Source organism: Ostrinia nubilalis, chromosome 21 (assembly GCF_963855985.1).
Source record: "Ostrinia nubilalis chromosome 21, ilOstNubi1.1, whole genome shotgun sequence".
Lineage (NCBI taxonomy): Eukaryota > Metazoa > Arthropoda > Insecta > Lepidoptera > Crambidae > Ostrinia > Ostrinia nubilalis.
This window is the reverse complement of record NC_087108.1, coordinates 727,836-753,980: the sequence shown is the minus strand read 5'-3', so window position 1 is coordinate 753,980 and position 26,145 is coordinate 727,836. Positions and strand designations below refer to the sequence as shown.

General features: G+C 36.1%; 1 protein-coding gene across 1 annotated transcript in view; it reads right to left on the bottom strand.

Annotated features, from left to right (window-relative positions):
- LOC135082028 (protein takeout) overlaps positions 1-24,444 on the bottom strand; it is a 31,048-nt gene extending 6,604 nt beyond the window's left edge. The window contains exon 1 of the mRNA XM_063976780.1: positions 24,363-24,444. Within this exon, the coding sequence (XP_063832850.1) occupies positions 24,363-24,426 (64 nt within the window). The 5' untranslated portion in view covers positions 24,427-24,444. The remainder of the gene's footprint in view (positions 1-24,362) is intronic.
- Positions 24,445-26,145: the final 1,701 nt, after the last annotated feature.

Here is a 26,145-nt window from a genome sequence, read left to right as displayed (position 1 = left end):
GGCAACCAAATTGGTAATGCCAAAGACGGATCAATATTATACTCATTGCACACTCTTGAGGCTGTTCCCTCAGACGTCGTGAATCGTGAAGACATATCGTTTGTGAAACAGCGGGACCGGCACCGGGCGGCCTTGCGCTCGCATTTCTTTACTTTTACCACTGTTTGTATACCTAGCTCGAAACATCTAGTGCGTATTGCCGAGATGAGTGGGTTTTGCAACTAAAATTGTCTTCTGCAATAGGGAGATGAAGTTCTTCAAGATATTTGCAAACTTGTAGGTATCAACTCAAACTTCGTAGGGCACCTTGATTGATTATTAGGTGACTAAGTTTATTGCGGCGCTTTTTCTCAGCACCTGCCAAGCGTTGCTAGGGCAAAAAATAATGAGACATGTAAAGGCTTCTTGAGTAAATTATGTCGATTACAACGTTCATAATAATAAAGATCTAAAACTGTAGCGGCTTATAGTTTAAATGCAAAAGCACAAAATTTTTAACCACTACTTATCTAGTGAAATACCAATTTTAACATGCCTTAAGTTTATGTGTGCCCTACGAATTTTCATACAACAAATATAAAATTTTAATCTTATATTTTCGAAAATACTGGCTAGACAAAATTTTTGTGCTTTTCGAAAATCTTATTACCATAGAAATAAAAAAAATAGCATAATGACGGAATAGAGTCCTCTACATTTTTTGCACTTGAATGACTGATACGAATCTCGCCTTAGATCCAGACTCAAGACTGGATCCAGGAGTCGGAGCATGTTGGGCAACCGACCTTGCAGCCTTAACAAGTGAAGCAACCTGCCAGCGCAATGCTTGCAAAAGACGATGGAGGATTGCTGTGGATTTTTCCATGATCTATGATACTTATGAGCAAAAGTATGGAATCGATCGAAATAAATGGGGTGATCCACATTTTTGCTTACAAGGGTAGTCGATGCAGCCAGCACATTAGGCTATAGATACATTATTGTTGAAAAATCGCACTTATACAAGAGTAAAAGATACCAAGAGTTTACCTTGATGTGTGCCATCTTCTGACATTTATTTCACAGAATTTTCGCTAAATAAAATTCTTTACATACAACATTTGTTTGATCTATAAAACTGTGTACAACTATTATGTTTCTGTAAACACATGCACATAAGTTTATTGTAATGATGGTGTACCTATACCTGTAATAAGTTAATACATTAACTGTTGGTAAATCAAATAAATAAATAAAAAATATGATCACGGATAAAGACACAAAAATAAATAGGCAATGAAATGGTCGTACAAATGGTAACACCTGTTTCTTTCCCGTTTCTTTTTCCATATTTCCCCCCTTCGTCCCTCTCTCTCTTTCTTTCTCCCTATCTCCCATTTGTCCCTCAATCTCCCCTCTCTTATTTACTTAATTTGTATTTAGTGTCTGTCCGTAAGAGAGTTTAATTTAAAACAGCAACATTCTATAAAAACAGGGCTAAGAAACAAAGGTAACGTAGTGAACGTGTTGATTTCCTTTTAAATACAGATATTGTTAACAAATTCATGTTTTCTTTTATTTCATTGACTTTCTGACTAACTCTCATAATAATATAAATCTAATTATGTTAAAGAATAAATTAAATGGGACGAATCCAAAAGGAAAAATATATATATTTTTTAATTGTTTCGTCCCAGTGGGACGAACCTGTTGTGGGACGAATCACTGAACTAGCCCTGTTTTTGAAAAAAATCCACGTACCCTACCCACAAAATATTATGGTTAATCCATATTTTTGACCATAAAAGCCGTCGGAGTACATCCCTCTTAAGGCCCTCTTTGGCAACGCAGCCTTGTAACGCATCGGCGTCAGTTATTTTAGTAACGCACGTTGCGACACGGATGATTTGTTAGGCTGTATAGTTACTATGGGCAGGTCTGGCTCACTCCGCGCGGTACATCCGATAATTACCTACAGCGAAGCGCCCCGCCGGCGGGTATTATATCAGTCGAGTGTCACGCGCGCGCTCGTCAGGACGCTGGCGTGCGTTGTAGTATGATTATAATTCTATGATCAAAGTATTATTTAAAAATGGACATAAAGAGAAAGAAATATTGTGCGGCGTTCGGGTGTTTAAATTCGAAAAGTAATCTACCGGATTCATCTTTTTTTTTCGCTTCCCAAAGATGCTGAAAGGTATGTTGGCCAAGTGGGTAATCAATAATTCTTAGGATAGTATAGGAACCTAACCTACTATGACTACTGCTCAGAATGCGTCACTGCTGGACAAAGGCCTCTCCCAAGGTTTTCCATAATGAATGCATACTTACCTACATACGTACCTCATTACAAATAAGTAGATTAATATTTTTTCACTAGACAGCAACCCTAACAGCGTAAGAAGAGTTCAGAGGCACGCGATAGAAAGAGACAAAACTTGTAGGTGAATAAAATTGTAGGTACGTAGTGCTGTGCGAGCTGAATTCCACTGTATCACGTCGTAGCAAGACTCGCATTTATTTAAATCGTCTTGCGGAGTAATCCTTCTGTACCTGTACTATTACTTATTCTGTGCTATGGGGTCGGAAAACAAATTGCACTCTTTAATTGGTTAATTAGTTAGAAAGATGATGATCTCAAAATAGATTAAAAGGTACCTGTAGAACTGTTGGCGCATCATCATCTAGGGTTTTGTGAAAGTTCTATTGAGAAATTAACTTGTCACAGAAGTTTAACTTCAGATACAGAGAAACTTTAGTGTCCTGTATAAAAAAAATAAACGGGACCTTTAAAACTTTTATAGCTATGGTACAACTAGCAACAATATTTTTTATATGCAAGACAAGGCAGGTATTTGACCGCAATCGCACCTGGTGTTAAGTGAGATGCAGTTTAGGATGGTACATATTATTATCTGCCCTGTAAATGCCTATTCACTCTCGCCTTAAAAAGACCCGGAAAAAATAAAGTAATTGAGCCTTTTATACCAAACTACAGATCCTAGTTTACTCAGATATGAAATGGGAGTATTCAGTCAATTATTCAGTTACATATTTACAAAAGTCACACAAACTACCAATTTAAAACTTATCCTTACTCCCGTTTCCACCTGAGCAACTTCTCAAGATTTACAGCTTGACTAAATAAATCTATACTGTAGCGTTGCAGTTTTGGCTGTTTTCACAAATTGATATTTCTTCTCGATATTTGGATTTAGGATACCACTAGCGACATCTATTGGCGTGATATTGAATTAATTTGCAATAGATGGCGCTTTTTGCTCAGTCAATTCAAAAATATTTTATTGAAACATTTCCTAATGTTTTTGTTTTGATTATTCTATTTTTTAATAGAATATTTTCAGTGTTCAGGAGATTGTTTTCATCATGGTTTTTATTAGTATTTGCTTTTTACCTAAGCGGCGAAACGAAACGTCTTGCGATGTCAATGACTCGCAGGCTGTCAGTTGAGAGGTCAAATCACTTTGGAATTTTGGTCGATCTTGCGCAACCGCAATTTTATTATTTTCGGGGATGTAATCCCTTGTGTTTTAAATCGTGTGTTGCAGAATGCATCCGCGATAATTTCATAATATAATTTAAAATAATCACACATGAGGTAAGTTCCCGTCGGAGAATTTATTTATTTTTCGTGATTGATATTTTTCGTATTCCAGTACGTGGTATTTTATGTGATGGTTTCTTTCAGAAATTCCCTAAATTCTATTCGGATGAGGGTATTGGGTTGCTGAGGGCTGCGAGCGAAGCTCAAATTAGTGAACAGCCTTCGTAAGTATTTCTTTCCCATTGCGGGGTTTTTCATAACCTAATGCCACGTTCCACATGTGATGCTGACAGTGTATTTTTCGTTTCAGATGCGGGATTTCAAATTTTATATTTTATATTTCATATTTTACACTATTTTTATAGACATTTTAGATATTTCAATATTTCATATTGATTTCTCATCATTTGGTATAAATTATTTCTCCTTTCTAAACTGCTGATCTCTTCGCATTTCCTCCTTGTCATCAAACCTCTGTCTCTGCAAGAGTTTGAACGCTTTCCTGTCGAGGAGACGCAAGAGCTTCATCTGGCACTGCGCGCTTGAGGCCGTGGAGGACGCTGCTTGTAACCTAAAAGTGTGCGAGACCCGTTGGACCCCGGAAGAAGAGAGGAACGTTCAGGGTAACGGCTTATAACCGCATGGCTTCCAAGGTACCCACTTTTCCATCCTTCAAGTAGGAGTCTTTCCGACCTGACATCGCGCAGTTATCTTAACTAGTAGAGTCTTTTAATGTTTAGGCTGAGTTTTAAGAAATTTGTAGTGGCAATAATATTCACCAAACCGAACCTAATTAACGACCCTGAATCCCTTGAGATTGACACTATTACAGTAGTTATTATAATATCGTAATTGTTAACTATATAGGAGCATACGAGATAAAAATAAATTGTGTCAATTGAGAGGGAGCTGTTTTATTTATATTTTTTAATTTCACACAAGGAACGGTAACTTATATAAATTTCTGCAAGCCGGACAACCTCTTTTTCACGTGCAGACAACTCACCATCTTCTCTGTCTGCACCGGTGGCGGTTCAATTCCAGTCACCAAGCCGCCAGAAAAATCTTTTCTTGCAGTGGCGCCCATCTTTTGATGTTTATTATTGCCACATTATTTTTATGAAGTTTATGGGTGGAAAGCCAATAAAAGAAGCAACATTGTGTGCTGACTATCCGCTCATACACTTCTATTTTATTGTTTAATAATTTTTATTAGGGAATCTCTCATGTGTGTGCTGTTGTTTGTCTTGTTTTTTTTGTTGTAATTTATTTTATTTGTGATGCCCACATAATTTTTTATTTAGGTTGTCAACTTTTTCATAATATGATGTTAACCATTATAACAGAGCGTACTACTCTATATGAGGTTAGTTTACATGATGTTAGGTTACATATTTTTTGTGTTACAACTCTTATTTTGTATATTATGTTGGGACAAGTAAGTAACATTTTTTTTTGTTAGGTTGTATTTATTGTATACCTACACTGCTTTTGGGCTTTATAGCTTATAACTTTTAGTTACTTACTTTAATTATTTTGTTTTTACATACAAGACAAACACAGTTTAGTTTTAATTTTAGTGTTTATTCATGTGTACTCATAATAAGTAAGTACATAATGTTTTTTAAAGTACCTACCTGGATATTTTGTTACTAATGCTAACTGATAACTTTAACGTTGTTTATGTACTAAGGTAACAAATTGCTTTTGTGTCACCATGGACATATAACTTTTATTTCATGTTACCTAGTACACATTATTTTGCATTACATAATGTTAGCATAATATTATAACTTTTTAGTTTTTGGAAAATATTTGTTTACATTTCAGTACTTTTGAATCATAAGTAATGGATTTTAAATAATTTAATACAGTTATACCTAATAGTTATTTAGGCATTATACTGCAGTGTATTATAAGGTTTGGTACATAATGTTATTACTGGTTAGTGAGTTGTTTGTGGGTACACTTACTAACTTGTTAATTTTTATACGGGAATAACTTAATTGATTATTTTTTGGTTTTGATAACAATTAAAAGTTATTAATTTTAGTAAAGTGCCATTCTCTTAAATTTGTATAAATAAGATTAATTTTTTCAACTAACCTTTGGAAAATATTTTTGCCACATAGTTTTTTTTTTTCAAAAATATTTTTATAAGCTACCTTCCTCGAGGAAGTTTTTTTTTAAATTATGGTTATACTGTGGTTATACCAAGGTTCTCAGTCGTAGGACTTAGGATTTTTTTTCTGGGTAGGTAGGTACTTTGCTTTGGTAACTAACTTGAGTTTAGTTTTTAGTTTTTTTTTTGAACACAATCGAGTTGTCGGGTATCTGCTACAGTTTTGCCTCGGTGCTTTATCTGTAACTTAACACGTTGAGTGCGAAACCAGGTCTATAGACCTTGTGTACGTCTCGCTTACCGTGCGGCTAAGAAAATTATAGTCTTCCTTGTCGTGCGAAAGGCATAACTTCAATTGGGTCCGGTGTAGGAAAGTGATGAATATATATCTATGATGTATTCTCAAAATTGAATCCAATGATGTACCTACCTTAATACCAGGTTTTTAGACCTGGTACCGCACGGAAGTAATAAAATGTCTTCACAATGCGAAACCAGGTCGAAGCACCTTGTACCCCGCGCACCTGGTACCGCACCCCACGCTAGCTACGTGCAGCCAGTGTTGCCTCGCATTCGTAAGAAACGCACATGTCGACATGGCGTCAAGAGAAACAAACAAAAACAAAACTGCAAATTGATTATAATTTAATTTGCTACACGATTTATTGCTAATTTAAATAGTTGTTCGTGACAAACATTTGAAGTTGTAAGTAAATGTTATTAAATAATATGTTTTCTTTGAATATAGCTTATTTAAGTATTTATGCACGTATGTCTTATTTGTAAAATATTTAGACTAAATTATTAAAACATCTTTGTTTGTTACTTTTATAAATTTTTATTAAAACTTAATTAAAACTATCGATATTTGTATTTCACATCCCTAGAATAACCACCAGACTTCCCTACTTCAGTGCGGCACAGGGTGCATAAGCCTTGTATTTTGAATATAGCTATAATTTTTATACTAAACAAGTTATTCACGAACGCCTTCAGGTGTATGTCAATAAATGCATTATTATTAATATTCAAAGAAAAAAAACACAATATCTATTAACATGAAGCCAAAAATAAAATTAATATATCTTAAATATTACAAGGTCTTTAAGCCTTGTGCCGCCACAATGTAAGTTTTAATACCAGGTTTACTGACCTTGTACCGAAGGAATGGAAAGTATTAGAAAGTTACTGCCGCAGCAAAGGTGTTAAAGTTCAGATATATTTTTTTTCCAGAGATTTTATCTCTGTGTTTTTGTTTTGTTTTGTCTGAGTGCTATGTATCTCCTATATACATGCCTCGTTTGTTTTGTCTTTTCCAGGGATGACATCATGTGCTTTTATGCACTATTCCCTGTGTTTTGTGTTTTGTTGCGATGACGTCCAATTTATATTGTGGCCAGCGACATTTTTGTTCTGTGGTTTTTATAACCCAGACATTTTTTCTAGGGACGACATGTGTTGAAATATACACTTTCCCTAGGGCCCACTGGATGGCTATTCCAGAAAATATGTTCGTAATGGCCGAAATAGCCTTACAACGTTACTGGGGATTCGAGTACCACTGGTTCACAGTTGGGACTCTATGGGGAATTTTGAATGCAGGTGGCAAGCAGTGTAATTTGAAACTGATGCTTACAGGTATGAAAGAGAGGTATGAAAGATGATTGTATGTTAGTGTTGGGTTTTATTTATGCTCGGACAGCAGAGATTGTTTTAGGTTTGAAGAACATCAGTCCTGGTAGTTGGTTTTCATCTGGTTTGTTCTGCTTAGTGAAAAGTCAGTTTGTTTTTGTTCCTGTTATGTCAGCATACCCTACAACTCGTTGTTTGTTTTCTAGATTTTTTTTTTTAGTTGAAGTTTCTGCTGGAATGTTTTCTTTTTGAGGTCTTTCTGCGTTTAGACACTTTTTTTTTCTTTTTCAGTTTGTAGTTCGCTGAGGGCAGCTCAGATTCTTTCTCCGTGCGAATGTCTAGGGGGGAGGGTATTGTAGCGTTGCAGTTTTGGCTGTTTTCACAAATTGATATTTCTTCTCGATATTTGGATTTAGGATACCACTAGCGACATCTATTGGCGTGATATTGAATTAATTTGCAATAGATGGCGCTTTTTGCTCAGTCAATTCAAAAATATTTTATTGAAACATTTCCTAATGTTTTTGTTTTGATTATTCTATTTTTTAATAGAATATTTTCAGTGTTCAGGAGATTGTTTTCATCATGGTTTTTATTAGTATTTGCTTTTTACCTAAGCGGCGAAACGAAACGTCTTGCGATGTCAATGACTCGCAGGCTGTCAGTTGAGAGGTCAAATCACTTTGGAATTTTGGTCGATCTTGCGCAACCGCAATTTTATTATTTTCGGGGATGTAATCCCTTGTGTTTTAAATCGTGTGTTGCAGAATGCATCCGCGATAATTTCATAATATAATTTAAAATAATCACACATGAGGTAAGTTCCCGTCGGAGAATTTATTTATTTTTCGTGATTGATATTTTTCGTATTCCAGTACGTGGTATTTTATGTGATGGTTTCTTTCAGAAATTCCCTAAATTCTATTCGGATGAGGGTATTGGGTTGCTGAGGGCTGCGAGCGAAGCTCAAATTAGTGAACAGCCTTCGTAAGTATTTCTTTCCCATTGCGGGGTTTTTCATAACCTAATGCCACGTTCCACATGTGATGCTGACAGTGTATTTTTCGTTTCAGATGCGGGATTTCAAATTTTATATTTTATATTTCATATTTTACACTATTTTTATAGACATTTTAGATATTTCAATATTTCATATTGATTTCTCATCATTTGGTATAAATTATTTCTCCTTTCTAAACTGCTGATCTCTTCGCATTTCCTCCTTGTCATCAAACCTCTGTCTCTGCAAGAGTTTGAACGCTTTCCTGTCGAGGAGACGCAAGAGCTTCATCTGGCACTGCGCGCTTGAGGCCGTGGAGGACGCTGCTTGTAACCTAAAAGTGTGCGAGACCCGTTGGACCCCGGAAGAAGAGAGGAACGTTCAGGGTAACGGCTTATAACCGCATGGCTTCCAAGGTACCCACTTTTCCATCCTTCAAGTAGGAGTCTTTCCGACCTGACATCGCGCAGTTATCTTAACTAGTAGAGTCTTTTAATGTTTAGGCTGAGTTTTAAGAAATTTGTAGTGGCAATAATATTCACCAAACCGAACCTAATTAACGACCCTGAATCCCTTGAGATTGACACTATTACAGTAGTTATTATAATATCGTAATTGTTAACTATATAGGAGCATACGAGATAAAAATAAATTGTGTCAATTGAGAGGGAGCTGTTTTATTTATATTTTTTAATTTCACACAAGGAACGGTAACTTATATAAATTTCTGCAAGCCGGACAACCTCTTTTTCACGTGCAGACAACTCACCATCTTCTCAGTCTGCACCGGTGGCGGTTCAATTCCAGTCACCAAGCCGCCAGGAAAAAAAATCCTTTCTTGCAATACCTAGTAGTCGTCAAGCAGTTAACTGAACATTATGTTAACTGCAGAACATCAATGACGTGACGTGACGTCACACAGTTAACTTTGTCATCAAACTCGTTCTTGAAAATAAATTGTTAAAGTGTAGTTATACCGTACTGTTTACAAAAATATTCCGTGAAAGTTTAAATGAATATAATTCAAATAAGTTACGCTAATAAATTCGTTTGACAATAAGTGAATAACACAGTTTGAGAATCTCAGTGAATCATCTACCGTGCTACAAGCCGGCACGACGCCATTGCGCCCGACCCGAGAATCAACGCACCTGCGCAAGCGAATCTCACGGTTACGCGCAGCGCAGAAATACCAAAATCGCACGCATCCACCGGGCGCTCGACACTGCTACATCACCGCGCATGCGCCGTATAACTCGCCAAAGAGTAAGAACGCAGAAGGCACATATCTTTTTTACCTCCGAGTTAAGGAGTGATTAATAATGATAAGATATAATTAATTGTGAATTAGTTTGTTTATAAAGAGAAATACAGAGTAAGAATAGAAATTTGATTCAAAATTGTCTGAGCAAAAATGACGCTTAAATGTAAGAAATGTAACAATAAAATCACTAACAAAGATTTTTTGGATTGCTCATCATGTAAGGAACGATTTCACCTTGATTGTGGCAATGTGTCAATGAAAAGATTTCTATTAATGACAACTGAAAATAAAAAATCTTGGAAATGTACACCGTGCGCTAGTATGAAGAATAAGGCAAAAAATATAGTTCACACAGCAAATCAAAATTTTCCATCGTCTAGCAAGAACACTAATATTACTTTACGAAAAAAGCAATCAGATATTAAATTACCAAGTTCACCAACTAGTAGTATCGATACAACCACCGATACTACATCTTCTGCTGATACACTTTTCAATAGAAGCTGTCCGGAAAATAACATACATATGTGGGAAGAAATCGAGGAACTTAAAGCAAAAGTATCACTATTAGAAACGAAACTTGAAAGTGCAGAAAATGAAGTCGAGAGATTGTTAAATGAAAACTACTCACTGAAAGACATAATATCTAATAGAGATTCAAAAATAAACCAGTTGACAAGAATCTTTCAATCTACGCCGAAGAGCCACAGTAAAAAAGAAACACCATCTCGGAAAAAAAGGGAAAAGACCATAGAACCAAAGGAGAAGTTACCTGATTGCAAAATTGGAACCATCTTATCAAAAACACCGGAAATGCATTCGTCCCTGAAGAAAAAGAATATTGATACGCAAGTGACGTCGCCTGAAAATTTACAAAATCCCGAAGAAAGACATCATACGATCTCATCTAACTCGTCTCGCCAAGATCTGGGACCCAAGATCTGCCTGTTAAGTTGTAACAAATTTAATAAAACTAGATCTATAGCAATGTCTAATTTAGGTGAAAATTTATGTCATTATCTAATGCCAAACTGTGGTATAAGGCAACTTGTGAACGGTATCGACGCAAAATTAGTAGACTTTACAATGTCAGATTACTGTATCATACTTATAGGTGAGGATGATTTCAAAAGAACTACGGATTACTACGACTTAATTAAATACTTACGAGAAACGCTAACAAAAATTAAGCACACCAATATTCTCATATGTCTTCCAACCTATAAGTATCATGGATACACAAATCTCTTTAATTGGAGAATAGAAATTTTTAACCATGTATTATATGCAGATATAATGACCCATGAGTATGCTTATGTGATTGATTCAAATCGCGGCCTAGAATATAGTAATACGATGTTTCACAAAAGTTTTGGCACCATTAATAATCGTGGCCTAAACTCAATATTTCAAAGCGTAAGAAAAATAGTAAATATGATAAGAGAATATCACACATCCCAAAGTAATGTTTGTGCTCTTGAACAGCAAAATCAGGGCGTGCCTTTAACAGAAAATAAAACGTTTTTTCGACGCCTTTCTATATAGTAATTGTCTAGGGATACTTCATCAGAATATTGCCGGGGTTCTGAATAAGCAGGAGGATTTGTATTGTGCATTATCCGACCTAAATGATAAGGGCTTATATGTTGACGCATTATGTTTATGCGAAACAAACTTAATGAAAGGGTCCGAATTCAATTTAAAACTAAAAAATTTTGAGATCGCGACTTCTTTTTCGAGGAAAAAATCTAAAAGAGGAGGCGTTGCTATTTTATTTCGCAAAAATATTGAATTTACAATAATAAAAGAGCTGGAAAATATTTCAATACCGTACAGCTTTGAATGTTGTGGGATAAATATAAATAAATATGGTATAGTATTGATATGTATTTACACTAATAAAACACCGTCATCAACAAATTCGATATTTTTTCATAAATTATGCGAAATGTTGGAATCAATAGGTTATCATAGTAGGAAAAAGTATGTAATATGTGGAGATTTCAACATTGATCTCATGAAAGATACTAAGATTTCGACAGAGTTAAAAAGATTATTTGAAACGTACAATTTGCAAGCAACCATTCAAGACGCTACTAGGATTACGGCAACATCAAAAACATGCATAGACCATATATTCACAAATGTTCAAGGGGGTCAAGCTAACGTTCATGATCTAGGTCTATCAGATCATACGGCTCAATCTTTTCTCATTCCTATAAGTAAACGTCTACATACGCCTATTAAATGGTGGTATGAATATAGACGAGATTATTGTAAAGATAACCGTAGAAAGTTTAGAGATTGCTTGTCGGCTCTTACTTTTACAGAAATATTTGAAGAAAAGGACGCATCCCAAGCTTTTGAAAATTTCTATAATTTATTTACTCTTTTTTATAACCTTTGCTTCCCTGTACACAAAATCAAAGTCTCGAATAAAATATAAAAAAGAAATATTTTTTCGAAATGGTTAACTAGAGGAATCAAAAGATCTAGTACATATAAAAGAAAATTATATATTAAAAGTAGACATTACAAAGAACATAAAACTATTTACAAAAAATACTCTAGAATATTTAAAAAATGCTTAATTTCTTTCCAAAGATCTGAAAACACAAAGTATATAAATAATTCAAATAATACTTGTAAGGCGGTATGGAGAGTTATAACAAAATATACAACGCCTGACTGTAACAATAATACTATAGAAAAAATAACGATTAATAACACAGACATTACTGATCCTCAACTGATTTCTAATACTTTTAATGATTATTTTATAAATGTTGTAAAAGACAATTGTGACGTAACTAGTACAGGTGACCTAGGAATAGATAATATCGAACCAAGTATATTCTTAAATCCAGTAGATATGGCCGAATTAATAAAGATTGTTAGAACAGTAAAAAATACTAATTCCGTAGGGTTTGACGACATTAAAACAGATATTATAAAAGAAGTTATGACTTACATAGCAGTTCCATTACTATATGTAGTCAATTTATGCTTGGTGCAAGGAAAATTCCCAGAAAAATTGAAAAAATCTATCGTAAAACCCCTATTCAAGAAAGGTGAAAAATGTAAAATAGATAATTATAGGCCGGTTACCTTGATACCAATATTCTCAAAGATAATTGAAAAGATAATTTACAGGAGGTTAAATAAATTCTTTGAAAAATACAATATCATTACGGAGAAGCAAAATGGATTTAGAAAAGGTAGGAGTACTTCATTGGCTGCATTTAATTTGATTCGACATATAATGACTTGCATAGACCAAAAGATACCCATCACGGTGATATTCATGGATATGAGTAAAGCTTTCGATTTCGTGTGTCACAAACGTCTCCTAGCAAAATTATCCAAATATGGTATACGAGGTCCAGCGTTTGAATTGATAAAATCATACTTGAGTGGCAGAACACAGTGTGTGGAAATCAAAAGGTATTGTTCGCAATCAAAAACAGTTTTGCCATATAGATCTTCTTATGTTAATAATAAATTCGGTGTTCCCCAGGGCAGCATACTGGGGCCACTGCTTTTTTTGCTTTATATTAACGATTTGCCTAAACATGTATCGCAGGAATGCATCTTGTTTGCAGATGACACCACCCTTATTATTGAACGTAAAGACATTGCCACATATAACATTGAGGTGAATAACATATTATCTCAGGCCATAGCATGGCTCAAATGTAATAATTTAAAATTGAACGCTGGCAAAACAAAATACATACAGTTCCGGACAGTAAGAGGTAACTCACAGCCTTTGAATGTTACAGTTAATGATGACCCCATAGAAGAAGTTACACAAATAAAATTCCTAGGTATGAATGTTGATTGCCATTGTAACTGGAAGACTCATATTGATGACCTGTGCACAAGAGTTAACAAATTCGTGTATGCTTTAAGAAGGGTTAGCAGAGTTGTATCTGTAAAATCTGCGCTCATGGCTTACAATGGCTACGTTGACTGTATTCTTCGTTACGGTATTATTCTATGGGGAAATTCTGTAGATATCCACAGCATATTCTTGATACAAAAGCGATGTATAAGAGCTATATTTGGCATTAAAAAAACCGATTCCTGTCGGCCATACTTTCAAAAACATAATATTCTTCCTATTCCAAGTTTATATGTATATGAAATTTGTCTATTTGTAACTAAACATAAGTCTCTTTTTGTAAAAAAACAGGAAGCTACTAATAGGAGAATACGATCCCAATATTTGTACAAATTACATAAACCATGTGTAAAACTGTCTGCAGTGTCACGAAATGCCTATATTATGTGTATAGATATCTATAATAAATTACCTGATCGCTTTAAAGATGATGAATTAAGTTTAAGTTCGTTTAAGAGGCTCACTAAATTGTGGTTATTGAAAAATTGTTTCTATAGTTTGAAAGATTTTATGGAGCATAAGGAATAGTTTTTAATTTTATTTTAAGAGAAATGTGTATACACCTGTAATGGTAGGATTTGGCGATCTAACTTTATTATTGCAATAACTACTGCAAATGTAATGTACCCAAATTTATGCACAATAAATTATTTGATATTGATATTTGATATTTGATATAGGATGATCACTCGTCTGCAGGCTCAACAATAGACCATAAAGTCCCATAAGGAATAACTATGAGTACGTGCTTTATTTTGAAGGTTCTCACTATCTTTATTTCTCTATTGGCTTTCCTAAATGACCCATGCCATAATGTTAAGTTAGAGTTCTACAAAACCAAAACTAAAACTTTTAAAGCACATTAAAACACAGGTTTCATAATACTCGTATGTCACTTGTAAAAGGCGATGATGGACTGAGGTACAAATCGAACCTACGAGTATGACCTTTCACCATCTGGGAAAAATCCTATAGAGATCCAGTAAGTATGGGAAAAGCTGACTTTGCATGTGCATCCATTTTTATAATGCTAATGAAATGACAAATTACACTATTATTATGCTTGAATCCGAGTAGAGTGAGTTAGCAAATTATTGAATCGGCCGTCAGACGCCGAAACCATTGGGCTATATTTTAATTATTTACGATGTTTTCATCAATATATCGGTCACCGAATGCCAATGTAGTTTATATTTATTTTGCATAAATCAAGAATTGGCGTCAACGTCTAAAATAACATGGTTATTACTCAATAAATATCGAAATAAAAGTAAATATTTACAAATAACTGGACGATCGGTGAAGGTTACGCCGCGGCCGGCGCCTGCGCATTGCATAAAGCCGCGTAATCGCGGTGCGTGTTACCGGCCATGCTCGAGCGATCTACGGTTGAGTTCTCGTTTAGGTCAGTTTATAAACAAATGTAACAATGGCATAATAACGAAGATACAACGAATGATGATAATTTGAAAGAAAACTAACTTGTTTATTGTATACTAAAGTCAACTAGTTGGTAATCAAGATCTTGGCAGTTACCTCGGATAACAAAGAGTTTGGTTATATCCAAAGAAGCTCTTCCAGCTTTTTGTGTACAACTGGGGACATCCTACTAATTTATAAAGGTGAAAGTTTGTGTGGATGTTTGTTACTCTTTCACGCAGAAACTACTGAACGGATTTGGCTGAAACTTTACAGTATTATTATTTGTAACCCAGATTAACATAGAGGCTACAATTTATGCGAATCTGTGGCACTAAATTTCACGCAGGTGAAGCCGCGGGCAAAGGCTAGTTTGTAATTTAAATCATAGTGCCTGTGCCTGCAATAACAATGTCAAGACCGTAAATAATTTTAGTTATTATAGCCAGTAGACATATTTAGCGCAAGAATTATTATTGTAGCATTATTTAAATATCAGATATCAAAGTTAATTAGCAGTTATTATGTACCTGACGTGAGACCGTATAATGAGAACATGTTTATACTCGTATTACAAGTAATATACGAATCCTAGCCTCGTTTTAACTAAATGACGTCCACTGCTGGTCAAAAGACATCCCACAACCACTGGTTCTCACTGCCCACTTCCAGAAGTTTTCCGCGACCTTCACCAGATCATCGGTTCACCGTATATTCTTATATCACGGTTCTCATCCATCTGCAAATAACATGTGCAATCTACGTACAATTATAGTAAACGGGATGTTCCTTTTCCATAAAATCATTTCGATTGACTGACTGGTGGGATTCGATCAAGTGGTAATTAATTATGTCAAATGTCATTGTCATAGTTTCAGCCGAATGACGTCCACTGCTGGACAAAGGCCTCCCCCAAGGATTTCCACAAAGACCGGTCCTGCGCCGCCCGCATCTTCGGTCGGATCCACCAGATCGTCGGTCCACCTAGTGGGAGACCTACCAACACTACGTCTTCCGGCCTTAAAAATGTCATTATGTTTTGCACTAATTTTGTAGTTGAAGTTAAATAGCTAATTTACTAATTAAGGACAAGAAAGTGTTCTGCCAACCACTGCCAAGCGCTGCCAAGCGCGTCTTATGATTATGCGTGGACGCATAATAGCCGGTGCCCACAATGTAATTCAAGAACCTGATGGTTATACTTTCGCGGAAGAGGAACCGGTGGAAAATGATTTCGAATGAGTGATAAGGTCATTGTTACATAGGTAGGTACATAACAAAATATAGTCATGAAAATTATATTTTTTGTGGCTTCGTACCCAAAATATCCCCTTAGCATAGTTAGTACCATTTGGGTACCTATTCCTAAGCCTCCGTCGACCGTCCGTCTTTTTATTTGTCTATTTATAAGTTGGCGGGCTGTATTTTGAAACTGTAAGGAAGATAAATGGTACAAAACGTGATTTTTATTGCGAGTACCAAAAAATATTATATTATTGAAAGTGAATGGGGCCTAGTCGATATTATTACGTACCTATAACAAAAGTCTTTACGAAAGTAAGAATATATCAGACTAGCGGCCGCCCGCGACTTCGTACGCGTGGATCCCGTTTTACCCCCTTCATCTATCTTACGCGGTTTAGATTTTTTCATACAAATGTTTTTTTCCGCTAACTCCCGTTCCCGTGGGAATTTTGCAATATCCTGTTGTAACTAAGCTTCAAGTTTACTAAGGTACCTGCATGCCAAATTTCAAGCGTCTAACTTAAGCGGTTTAGATTTTTCATACAAATGTTTTTTCCCGCTTACTCCCGTTCCCGTGGGAATTTTGCAATATCCTGTTGTAACTAAGCTTTAAGTTTACTAAGGTACCTGCATGCCGAATTTCAAGCGTCTAACTTAAGCGGTTCAGATTTTTCATACAAAACGATTTTCCCGCTAATTCCCATTCCCGTGGGAATTCCTAAGTATCCTATAACCTGCCCAGGAGTATGAAGAATAATTAGTACCAAGTTTCGTTAAAATCCGTCGAGTAGTTTTTGTTTCTATAAGGAACATACAGACAGACAGACAGACAGACAGACAGACAGACAGACAGACAGACAGACAGACAGACAAAAATTTTACTGATTGCATTTTTGGCATCAGTATCGATCACTAATCACCCCCTGATAGTTATTTTGAAAATATATTTAATGTACAGAATTGACCTCTCTACAGATTTATTATAAGTATAGATAAACCTAATGGTTTTAATGTTTTTTAGTAGTATGGATCTTTACAAAATTCATACTCGTCCAATTTTTTACACATTGAATTATCGTAGCTCGTAGCTCGAGCGCGTTGATGTCTTTTCATACAAACTAACATTTAAAACTTTTCATACAAACTGAAATGAAAATAAAAAGCTATAAAATACAACGAAAAAAATAAATTTAAGTGTGCCTTATGCCCATTTTCACCATCAATCCCTAATTTTAAGTGACCCCCATGAAAAAAAAGTTCCTGTCATGTGTTTACCATAGGGGTCACTAAAAATTAGGGAACTAAATAGGTCTGTTCTGTGTTTGGTCGCAGGACCGTTCATTATGGAAAGCCTTGGGCTTTTGTCCAGCAGGGTACGTCATTTGGCTGAAACGAACGAACGAACGAAATAGGTCTGGTTTGTTGACTGAAAATAATTATTAACTTGGTAGACTGAAGTGATGTGATGAGTTTCACAACAAACATTTTTATGTTTAGTGACATAAGAAAGAAAGATTATAAGCCTAACTTTGTAATTAAATTAAATAAATAAAAATAATGAATAACGGGACTATTCCCACCTCTCGTTCCCACTGCTGCAACTTCTGTGTAGCCAGGATCTACAGCTTGACCGCCGTAAAAACCCAACCAGTGAAGGTCAAGTTTGTCCCGGGGGAAAGTTAAACTGTCATTGGACCCGCAACGAAATTAATCAGAAGAACATAGGAGGAGTTCGAAAATTGGTACAATGTAAATAATGAATAACGGTGTGAATAAAATTTTACGCCGATAGTATATTAAGGAGCTTTACCTAAAAAGGTGCCGTGTGGTGACGGCAGAGTAGAATACATTTGTCACCAACCCCTACTCTTCCCACGGGTGTCGTAAGTGGCGACTTAGGGACTACACTTCAAACAGAGAACGGGCAGCAGCGCTCTCTGAAAAACATCAAACTTTTAAACTGCGATCTCCAACCCACCTGCCAAGCGCGGGGATTGTGGCAAAACCCTCCTCTATAGTGGAGGAGGCTCATAGTCTGGGACTAGTCTAGGACTGTAAAGGGCTGTTGATTATGACCTAAAAAGGTAATACTTATAATTTACTGATGTGTACTAATTTTAATACAGTACAATACGTCACTGTCCTCCTTTCTCTTCGATGTAGAGAGGGTGACAAAGGATTGCGTAATCGCATATAATAATTAAAAATTTCACGGTGTCTAAGTAACTGTCAAACTGAGCGCCCAGAAGTGTGCTGTGGCTGAATTTCGCAATAAAAAGATACCTAACTAGTTGGTGAAAGAAAATAATGATACTAGAAGAAAAGACTACCAATTTAAGGGTTAATAGTTCGACCTTCGCGTCTTTGGACTGTTGTCGTGAACTCAGTAGTCGTTTCATGAACTGACTATCCCATATTAAATAAATATCAAGCTGAAAAAATGATTAACTTCGAACTCCTATGTTCTTCTGAATAATTTCGATGCGGGTCTAATGACAGTTTAACTTTCCCTCGGGACAAACTTGACCTTCACTGGTTGGGTTTTTATTGGCGGTCAAGCTGTAGATCCTGGCTATACAGGAGTTGCAGCCGTGGGGACGAGAGGTGGGAGTAGTCCCGTGACAAAAGTGACTGAGTTTAAGGCTTCCGCCCCTGAAAAGGGTCTAATAAAGAATTTGAACAATTGTACTGCAATTAACTCGTTTGACACAAATTTTCTCTCCAGCTGAATTCGAATTGAATTAAAAAATGAAAATTTAAATTTGAAACTAGTGTTATACCGATATTGTTAACAGTTGCTTATTAATGCCTAATACCTAGTTGTTCATAAGTTTACTTTAACACCAAGAAAGGTAGCCATGAAATCACTTCAGAAAAACCAGAAGAGATGCCAAGATGAGCCTTTTCGCATATTGCACAATGGTCAATCACCTTGCGACCACCAGGCTGGGGCCACTCGGCGGCGGACGCGCATGCAAACGGCGCATCAAGCGCGTTGGTATGCGCGCACGAAGTCGCCAGCCCTTGACCTGGTGGGTGACGCGGCTTGGCCGAGCGCGGGGAAGTTGTATGAACATGAGCGGTTAAATCGAACATGGATTAATGCCCGTTTTCACCATCAATCCCTAATTTTTAAGTGACCCCTATGATATCAAAATTCCTGTTATGTGTTACCATAGAGGTCACTTAAAAATTAGGGATTGATGGTGAAAACGGGCATTAGTCTCATAATTTCTGAAAATAGGCTTTTAAAAAGCGCAAAGAAGATCAGTCACAATTTACGAACATTGATTATGAAAGACTAGCGGCCACCCGCGATTAAATACGCGTGGATCCCGTTTTACCCCCTTAGGCATTGAATTGTGCAATGTGCATACCCGTCTTAGTGAGCTCCTACGTTCTAAAAGGAACCTCCAGCATTTGTAGTTTCTGAGATTCTATGATGAGTGAGTGAGTCAGTCAGTGACCTTTCGCTTTTATAGATATAGATTGACAATGTAAATATCCCCGTAAAATATTTTTATTTTGATGAAATAAAACACACCTTGAACAAACGGTGACGGTCTAGGATTGCCAATTTAAGCATTACATCATGATTATTTTTACCTATTTACTGAACCCAGGACTCAAAGCACTAAGATGATTGAGAGCACTGCTAATCCAGCATTGGGTTAAGAAACTGTGTAAAAAGCAGAAATGACTACGAGTAATTTTTACAAAACAATATTCAATGAATACCTATACCTACCTACCTACATTATACCCTTTTAAATATCTACTATTTTATATTCGCTTACAGCCAAACCACGGACCTACATCCGATAGTTTTCGGAAACATCGTTTATGTAGCGTCTTTTGAATTCTTGTTACATGTTACACGCGTGACTTAAATAAAGAAACGTGTAAGACCTTTTTGAGATCGGCAAAATAGTGTTTTTATCCCTATAAAAAGAGTACTACAGATGAGCTGCCCTTTGCTTGGTGGTTTGTATACTGGTCTACAATATTCTAGCTAAGGTAGTGGGTTCGAATCCCACTGGGAGCAAATGGTAGTTCAAAGATTTATGCCCGGAGTTATGGATGTTTATAGGACGTTGTATGTTAATAAAATATATTAACGTCTTTCTTAGTTGGGGGAGCCCTTTGTCCAGCAGTAGACTTCATTTGGCTGAAACAAACGAACGAAAGATGTTTGTTTACCTTTACGCCCGTATTCACAAACGATGCCTGCTTAAGTGAAACAGCAAATCGAACGCACAGCGTTGAATAGAGTCGCAAAACAAAGTCTCACTAAATAAACCAATATAAATGCAAAATGACTAGGAATACAATTAATAGTTACAAAGTAACATTGCCTAGATATGTAACAAAAGTACATAATGTGCACTGAATATTAAGGCAGCGTTAGGGAAAGTTACCGAAGTTCGGTTTCTGGGCCCAGGGCTGTCGACAACGACTTTTATTGTTAATATTTTATGTATTTTCGTGTTTGGACTATTTACAGAAAATTAAAAAAAAAAGGTTTTTGTATTGTTACTAGCTTTCCGCCCGCGGCCTAGCCCGCGTGTAAAAAGAGCTGTTTTTAGGGTTTTCCCAGAAATTATTCGAATTTTTCTTACCGTAAAAACCATCCTTGGACTTCAACGAACATTAAAAAATAATAATTGGTAAAATTGGTCCAGTGGGTCTAGACAAAGTGCAAATTATAATCGCAAACCAGTCGAAAAGTGGTCGAAAAGCCCCTTTTTTGTATGGAGTTTTGACGGATTCGATTTTCGATTCGATCAAAAAGTGCGTTTTGTCTAGGGGGGCAGGCGTTGTTGAGTTATGCGCTTACCAAGCACATTTTGCGATTCTTTTTTAAGCTTATGCGCTTACCAAGCACATTTTAAGATTTTATATTTAAAGTTCTGTTAAACATTTAGGCAGTAGAGACACAAGTACTAGCTAGTTGCAATGTTTGTAAAATGGTTCTCATTATGCTTGCTTAGGTCCATCCAGGAGACTTGAGTTTCTTCCACCACTTCTCAGTCCTATGATTTTCCGAAATAATGGTAGAACAAGCTACTAACTTATTATTTTTGCACCACCTACTCAAATTTTTTGTTTGGCTCCAAGATCAACAGGTAGAGAATTCCATACGGCGTTAAGTTCGCCATTTGTACGGCAATTTTTTGTGTGAAATAAAGTTTTAAAATAAATAAATATTAATAGCTATTTGGACGTATTTAAGTGCCCTAAAAAAGGTCCTACATGCTATAAAGAATTCACTCTGAATAGAAGAAATATTCTTGTAAGGATCTTCAGTTTTGTGGCAGCCCTACAAAGACCGATCTTAGGTAACGTTACGTCACGACTTCATAACGAAGTCCTAGCGTTCGTTACCGCATACCGTTATCGGTTATCCAACGATCCGCTTCGTTTGCTGTTTGCGTTCTTATCTATTGTGAGTCCTATCACATAGCTGATTATACAGGTCTTACGTGGATCCGAACATCATAGCAGTTTACGGGGAAAACGGCTTTACGGGCATATAGCTCATAGAGCTGATGGCCGTTGAGACAGGAAAGTTCTTGAGTGGCGACCACGAACCGGAAGACGTGACGTGGGCAGGCATCCCACTAGGTGGACCGACGATCTGGTGAAGGTCACGGGAGGTGCCTGGATGCGGGCGGCACAGGACCGGTCTTTGTGGAAATCCTTGCTTTGTCCAGCAGTGGACATCTTTCGGCTGAAACGAACGAATGAACGAACTGGGAAAAACCAATAATATGGATTCGTTTATCCGAGGGCACGTAACATGGCATGTCAGATGCTTATGGTAAGCTCATGATAGTAAAAATATAATTTGTAATACTGGAATAATGCTATACAATTTGTACCTATCTAGGTATTTAAGTCGCACTGAAGTTTTTCACACTTTTCGTATTTTTTTTGTTTATTGTTGCAAAAACGTTTGAAATAACAGAATCCTTGTCAGATTACTCTACTCTGTCTCTTTCTTCTGCCTGAAAAATTCCTCAGAAAATACTTGATATGGTTTTCAGAAAAGTAATATGAAAACTTTTACCAAGTGAGTTGTTAAGTCTTCATATTAAAACCACCCTTATACATTTCATCTCTTAGGTAATAAATAATAAATAATACTGATATCACGACTTCACGGTGTCAGATTTCAGGGTAGTAAAGATGATGTCTAATATTAAATACCTACGCTTGATCTGTAATAATCTTCCTCCTAAGGGTCACCTAAATGAACATAAATAACTTTAATTGCGAGGAAAATTTTAAGAGACCTTTGATGACCTAATACATAAGATTGGTCAAAAAGGACGTGCTGCATAAAACCAGTTTGAAGGACTTCTTATTTAAGTTGTATAGTAACCCAAAACCACCAGCTCGCACTAAGCGATTAGATACCTCTTTTATAATTCCAACAACTAGGGAATGGCATTCTATAATCCGGGACTTTTCAAGGCGAGAGTGAATAGGCACTTACAGGGCAGACATGTACCATCCCTAGACTGCATCTCACCTAACATCGGGTGCGATTGCGATCAAACGCCTAATTTAAATAATCCCTTTTCATCATCATTAGTGCCACTTGTGTTGTAAAGTGAATAAATGTTTTTGATTTTGATTTTTGATTTTTAACAGGTAATTTTCATGACCTGCAACACGATCCTGTATTTTATTATAACACCAATATTTGTAATATGACATACAATAAACCATTTGAATTTGACCTTGACCTTCTGTAATTTGCTAAAAAAACTCCCCAAGGCAGAAGGTTAAAATAGGCTCCCGTTTGTTTCAGCCAAAAGGCTCCCATTTTATCAGAGATTTATGCCCGTTTTCACCATTAATCCCTAATTTTTAAGTGTCCCCTATAGGTAACACTTATCAGGAATGAAAAAAAAATCCTGGTATGTGTTACCCATAGGGGTCACTTAGAAATTAGGAGTTGATGGTGAAAACAGGCATTTATATTAATTTATTATATTATTGTGTTTGGATGTCCTTTACAAATTATTTATGAGTTTGCAAAAACAGTTGACAATGACATTGCTTTGTGCTTATGTGCTTCGAGACAAAGGTGCTTATTAAAATATACAATCAATACAACTTATGTACCTACTATGTACATGAGTACATAATACTTGATTACCATAAGGTACTACGCATCAAATTGTCCTTGTCCCTTTGGAAGTTTAAAGTCAAAATAGTCCCTTAATATTCAGAATTTAATTTTTTTATCCACAACGAGGAAGCTCTTGGCCTGTATCTCACCCGATGGTAAGTGACGATCAGTCCGAAGGTGGAAGCGAGCTTCACCCGGAATCCTCAACCACGAAGGAACTGGCTATCTTACCTCTAACTGCCGGAACACAACAATGCTGTTAACATTGTTGTTATGGCGACAGACTTAGGTAAGATGGTGGTATTAGTTAACTATCTTGTATTTTTTAAATCCACTACTGTTTATCTAGCTGTCTAGATATTTCTAATACGTTTGTTAGCATCTGAGATCTTCAATCTTAATACAAGAATAGTTAAACAATCAAAAACATTGTTTATTAGAATGTTGGGACATTTTTAGGGCACTCATACATGTCCCGAATATAGCTTGGGTACCACTTGGAGAAAATAGAGAACTGAATTTGAAAAGAGTGGTGCTGAATTTTTTTTTACAGAAATACAATGCACAAGATATAATTATAAATAATTTAGGTATGAGCTTTAAGTTCATGCACTTTTGTCATGTAAATACTCATTTTAATTAATATTACCTATCCTTTTGGAATTTCCCAATTTGTGCTATGAATTTCTAAATAGGCAGGTCAAAAGTTCGTAGCACTTTATGAAATATTTCCATATCATTTCCCTAAGAATAAACCGCCAAGGTTTCAAAAACCAAGTTTACTCGGACTTGTGAAACTGTGAAATCCCGTTTTTTTCAGGAACTGATTTTTTACAGGATTCCGTTTAGTATACGTGCTTTAATATTATATTTCACACGAACAGCCCGTTTGCTGTGTCCCGCAAAAACCTGATCCGTTCAATTTTCATTACAAATTCGAAAGGATTTTTTGCGGGATTCTGTAAAACTGGATTGCCGTAGGAACAATCCATAATTCCTTATTCGAAAAAATACTGCTTTTTGTCCTAAATCTTCGTTGTTTTTTTATATTCTGCCATCCTTAATAAAATTTTAAAACCAAATCGACTTACGCAAGCTGTTATCCGCGGTGGCCAACCCGCACACAAGCAACACACACACACAAGCGGAGATCATGTCGACACGATGCGCGCGCGCAAACTGAGAGCCGCGCGCCGGCGCCTCATATTTATCTCCTACGATTGCGGTCCTATGCCACAATGGAGGTAAGGTATAGAGGGCGTGGATGCATGCTGAAACATGCACATTATAAATATTGCCTTTTCCGAGTCCAAAATATGTTGTATGGAGGATTATCCGCTATAAACGCATAGTGTACCATCTCTACATTGTCGATATTCCACCTACTCGCACTAGTGATTCGATAACTCTTTTATAATTCGAACAGCGAGGGACTTTCCCGAATACAATAATCCGAGCCATTTCAGGGCGAGAGTGAATAAGCACTTATAGGGCAGATAAATGTACTATCCTAGACTGCATCTCGCTTAATATCAGGTGCGATTGCGGTCAATTCCTTGCCATGTTCTGCATAAAAAAATCTATGCTATTTTTTCTCCAATTTTCGCTACCGATTGGAAATGAGGAACCTCCTACTCCATACTATCCTACTGATCCGCACTGGTAGGGTTAGATAGATTTTTTATTGCTTTTAGTAGGGATAACTTTTCAAACATATCTCTTCATAAATCAAGTGTTCCTAAAACGCAAAGCAAAGCATCAAATAGCAACAGTTTATTTTTTAAATCCATTTAATTTTCCTGATAGGTTTTTTAAAATTGCCTTTTTGAGAAAGTGACTTCTCTAATGTTGAAGAAAGCGAGCTTACTGAATGTTATATCATTTACATCATGTTTGTACGCACATGATGTGGGGTAATTTTGCCGATTGCAACTGATCGAAGATACTTAGTTGAGTTAAAACAAGATTAATTTGTACATCTATAAGGATAGTTTTCAATGGGATCACATCCTTCAGGAGATCCTCATCCAACTTAGAAAAAACTGTTCGTTGTTGGCTCTTAAAACAATCAAGAACAAAACAAAACCAGTCAAAGACTCAGTGGATATTTTATACTGAGTTTCCCAATCATGTGTAGTAACCACATCAATATGAAATGGAAATATTTCGTAGTACTGTTTGGCGACCGTCGTTGCACTACGTTTGTTCTAAAAGTGTGGTATAACGACCATGGCGGCTGTGCTCATCACTGTGATTATTTTCAAATACCTGCAACATTACAAAACCTCATGGCTATTATAAAGTGTAGTAATTTATGTTTAATATCCATTTATTGACATAATTTGTAGTGAATTTCTGAAAGTTTACAAAGAAAGGCAAAACTATTTGTTAGAATAGGTAACGTTGAAATAAACCAGTATCAATTTAACCTTTTGACTTAAGTTTTAAACAAATAACTTGAAAAAAATCGAACTGCCTTAAGGTCTGCCTTATTATGGGTTTAGTTATGAAGCTTTTACCTACTTTAGGTAACAAGTAAAGAAGCGACCTGATGGTTGTATGGCCTAGAGGACTACAATAACGCTATCTTATTCTGTGGTTACAGGTTCGATTCCCGGAGGGAACAAAGGTTAGTGTGATGAACAGAAGCACTTTTAAGGAGAGTCATGGATCATCATGGTTTCTTTCAGATACATGATACCCAAGTCTTAGTAGTATCATTTATTTTCATTAATCAAAATTATATTACAATGACGTCGTCTTGCTCTATTCCTTTATATTTATAAGATTTATTGACATCATACTCTTTGTACCCCTTCTGGTACTTCAAAGCTAAAGAATCAGTAGGCAAAGTCGATTTAAATACAGAATGTC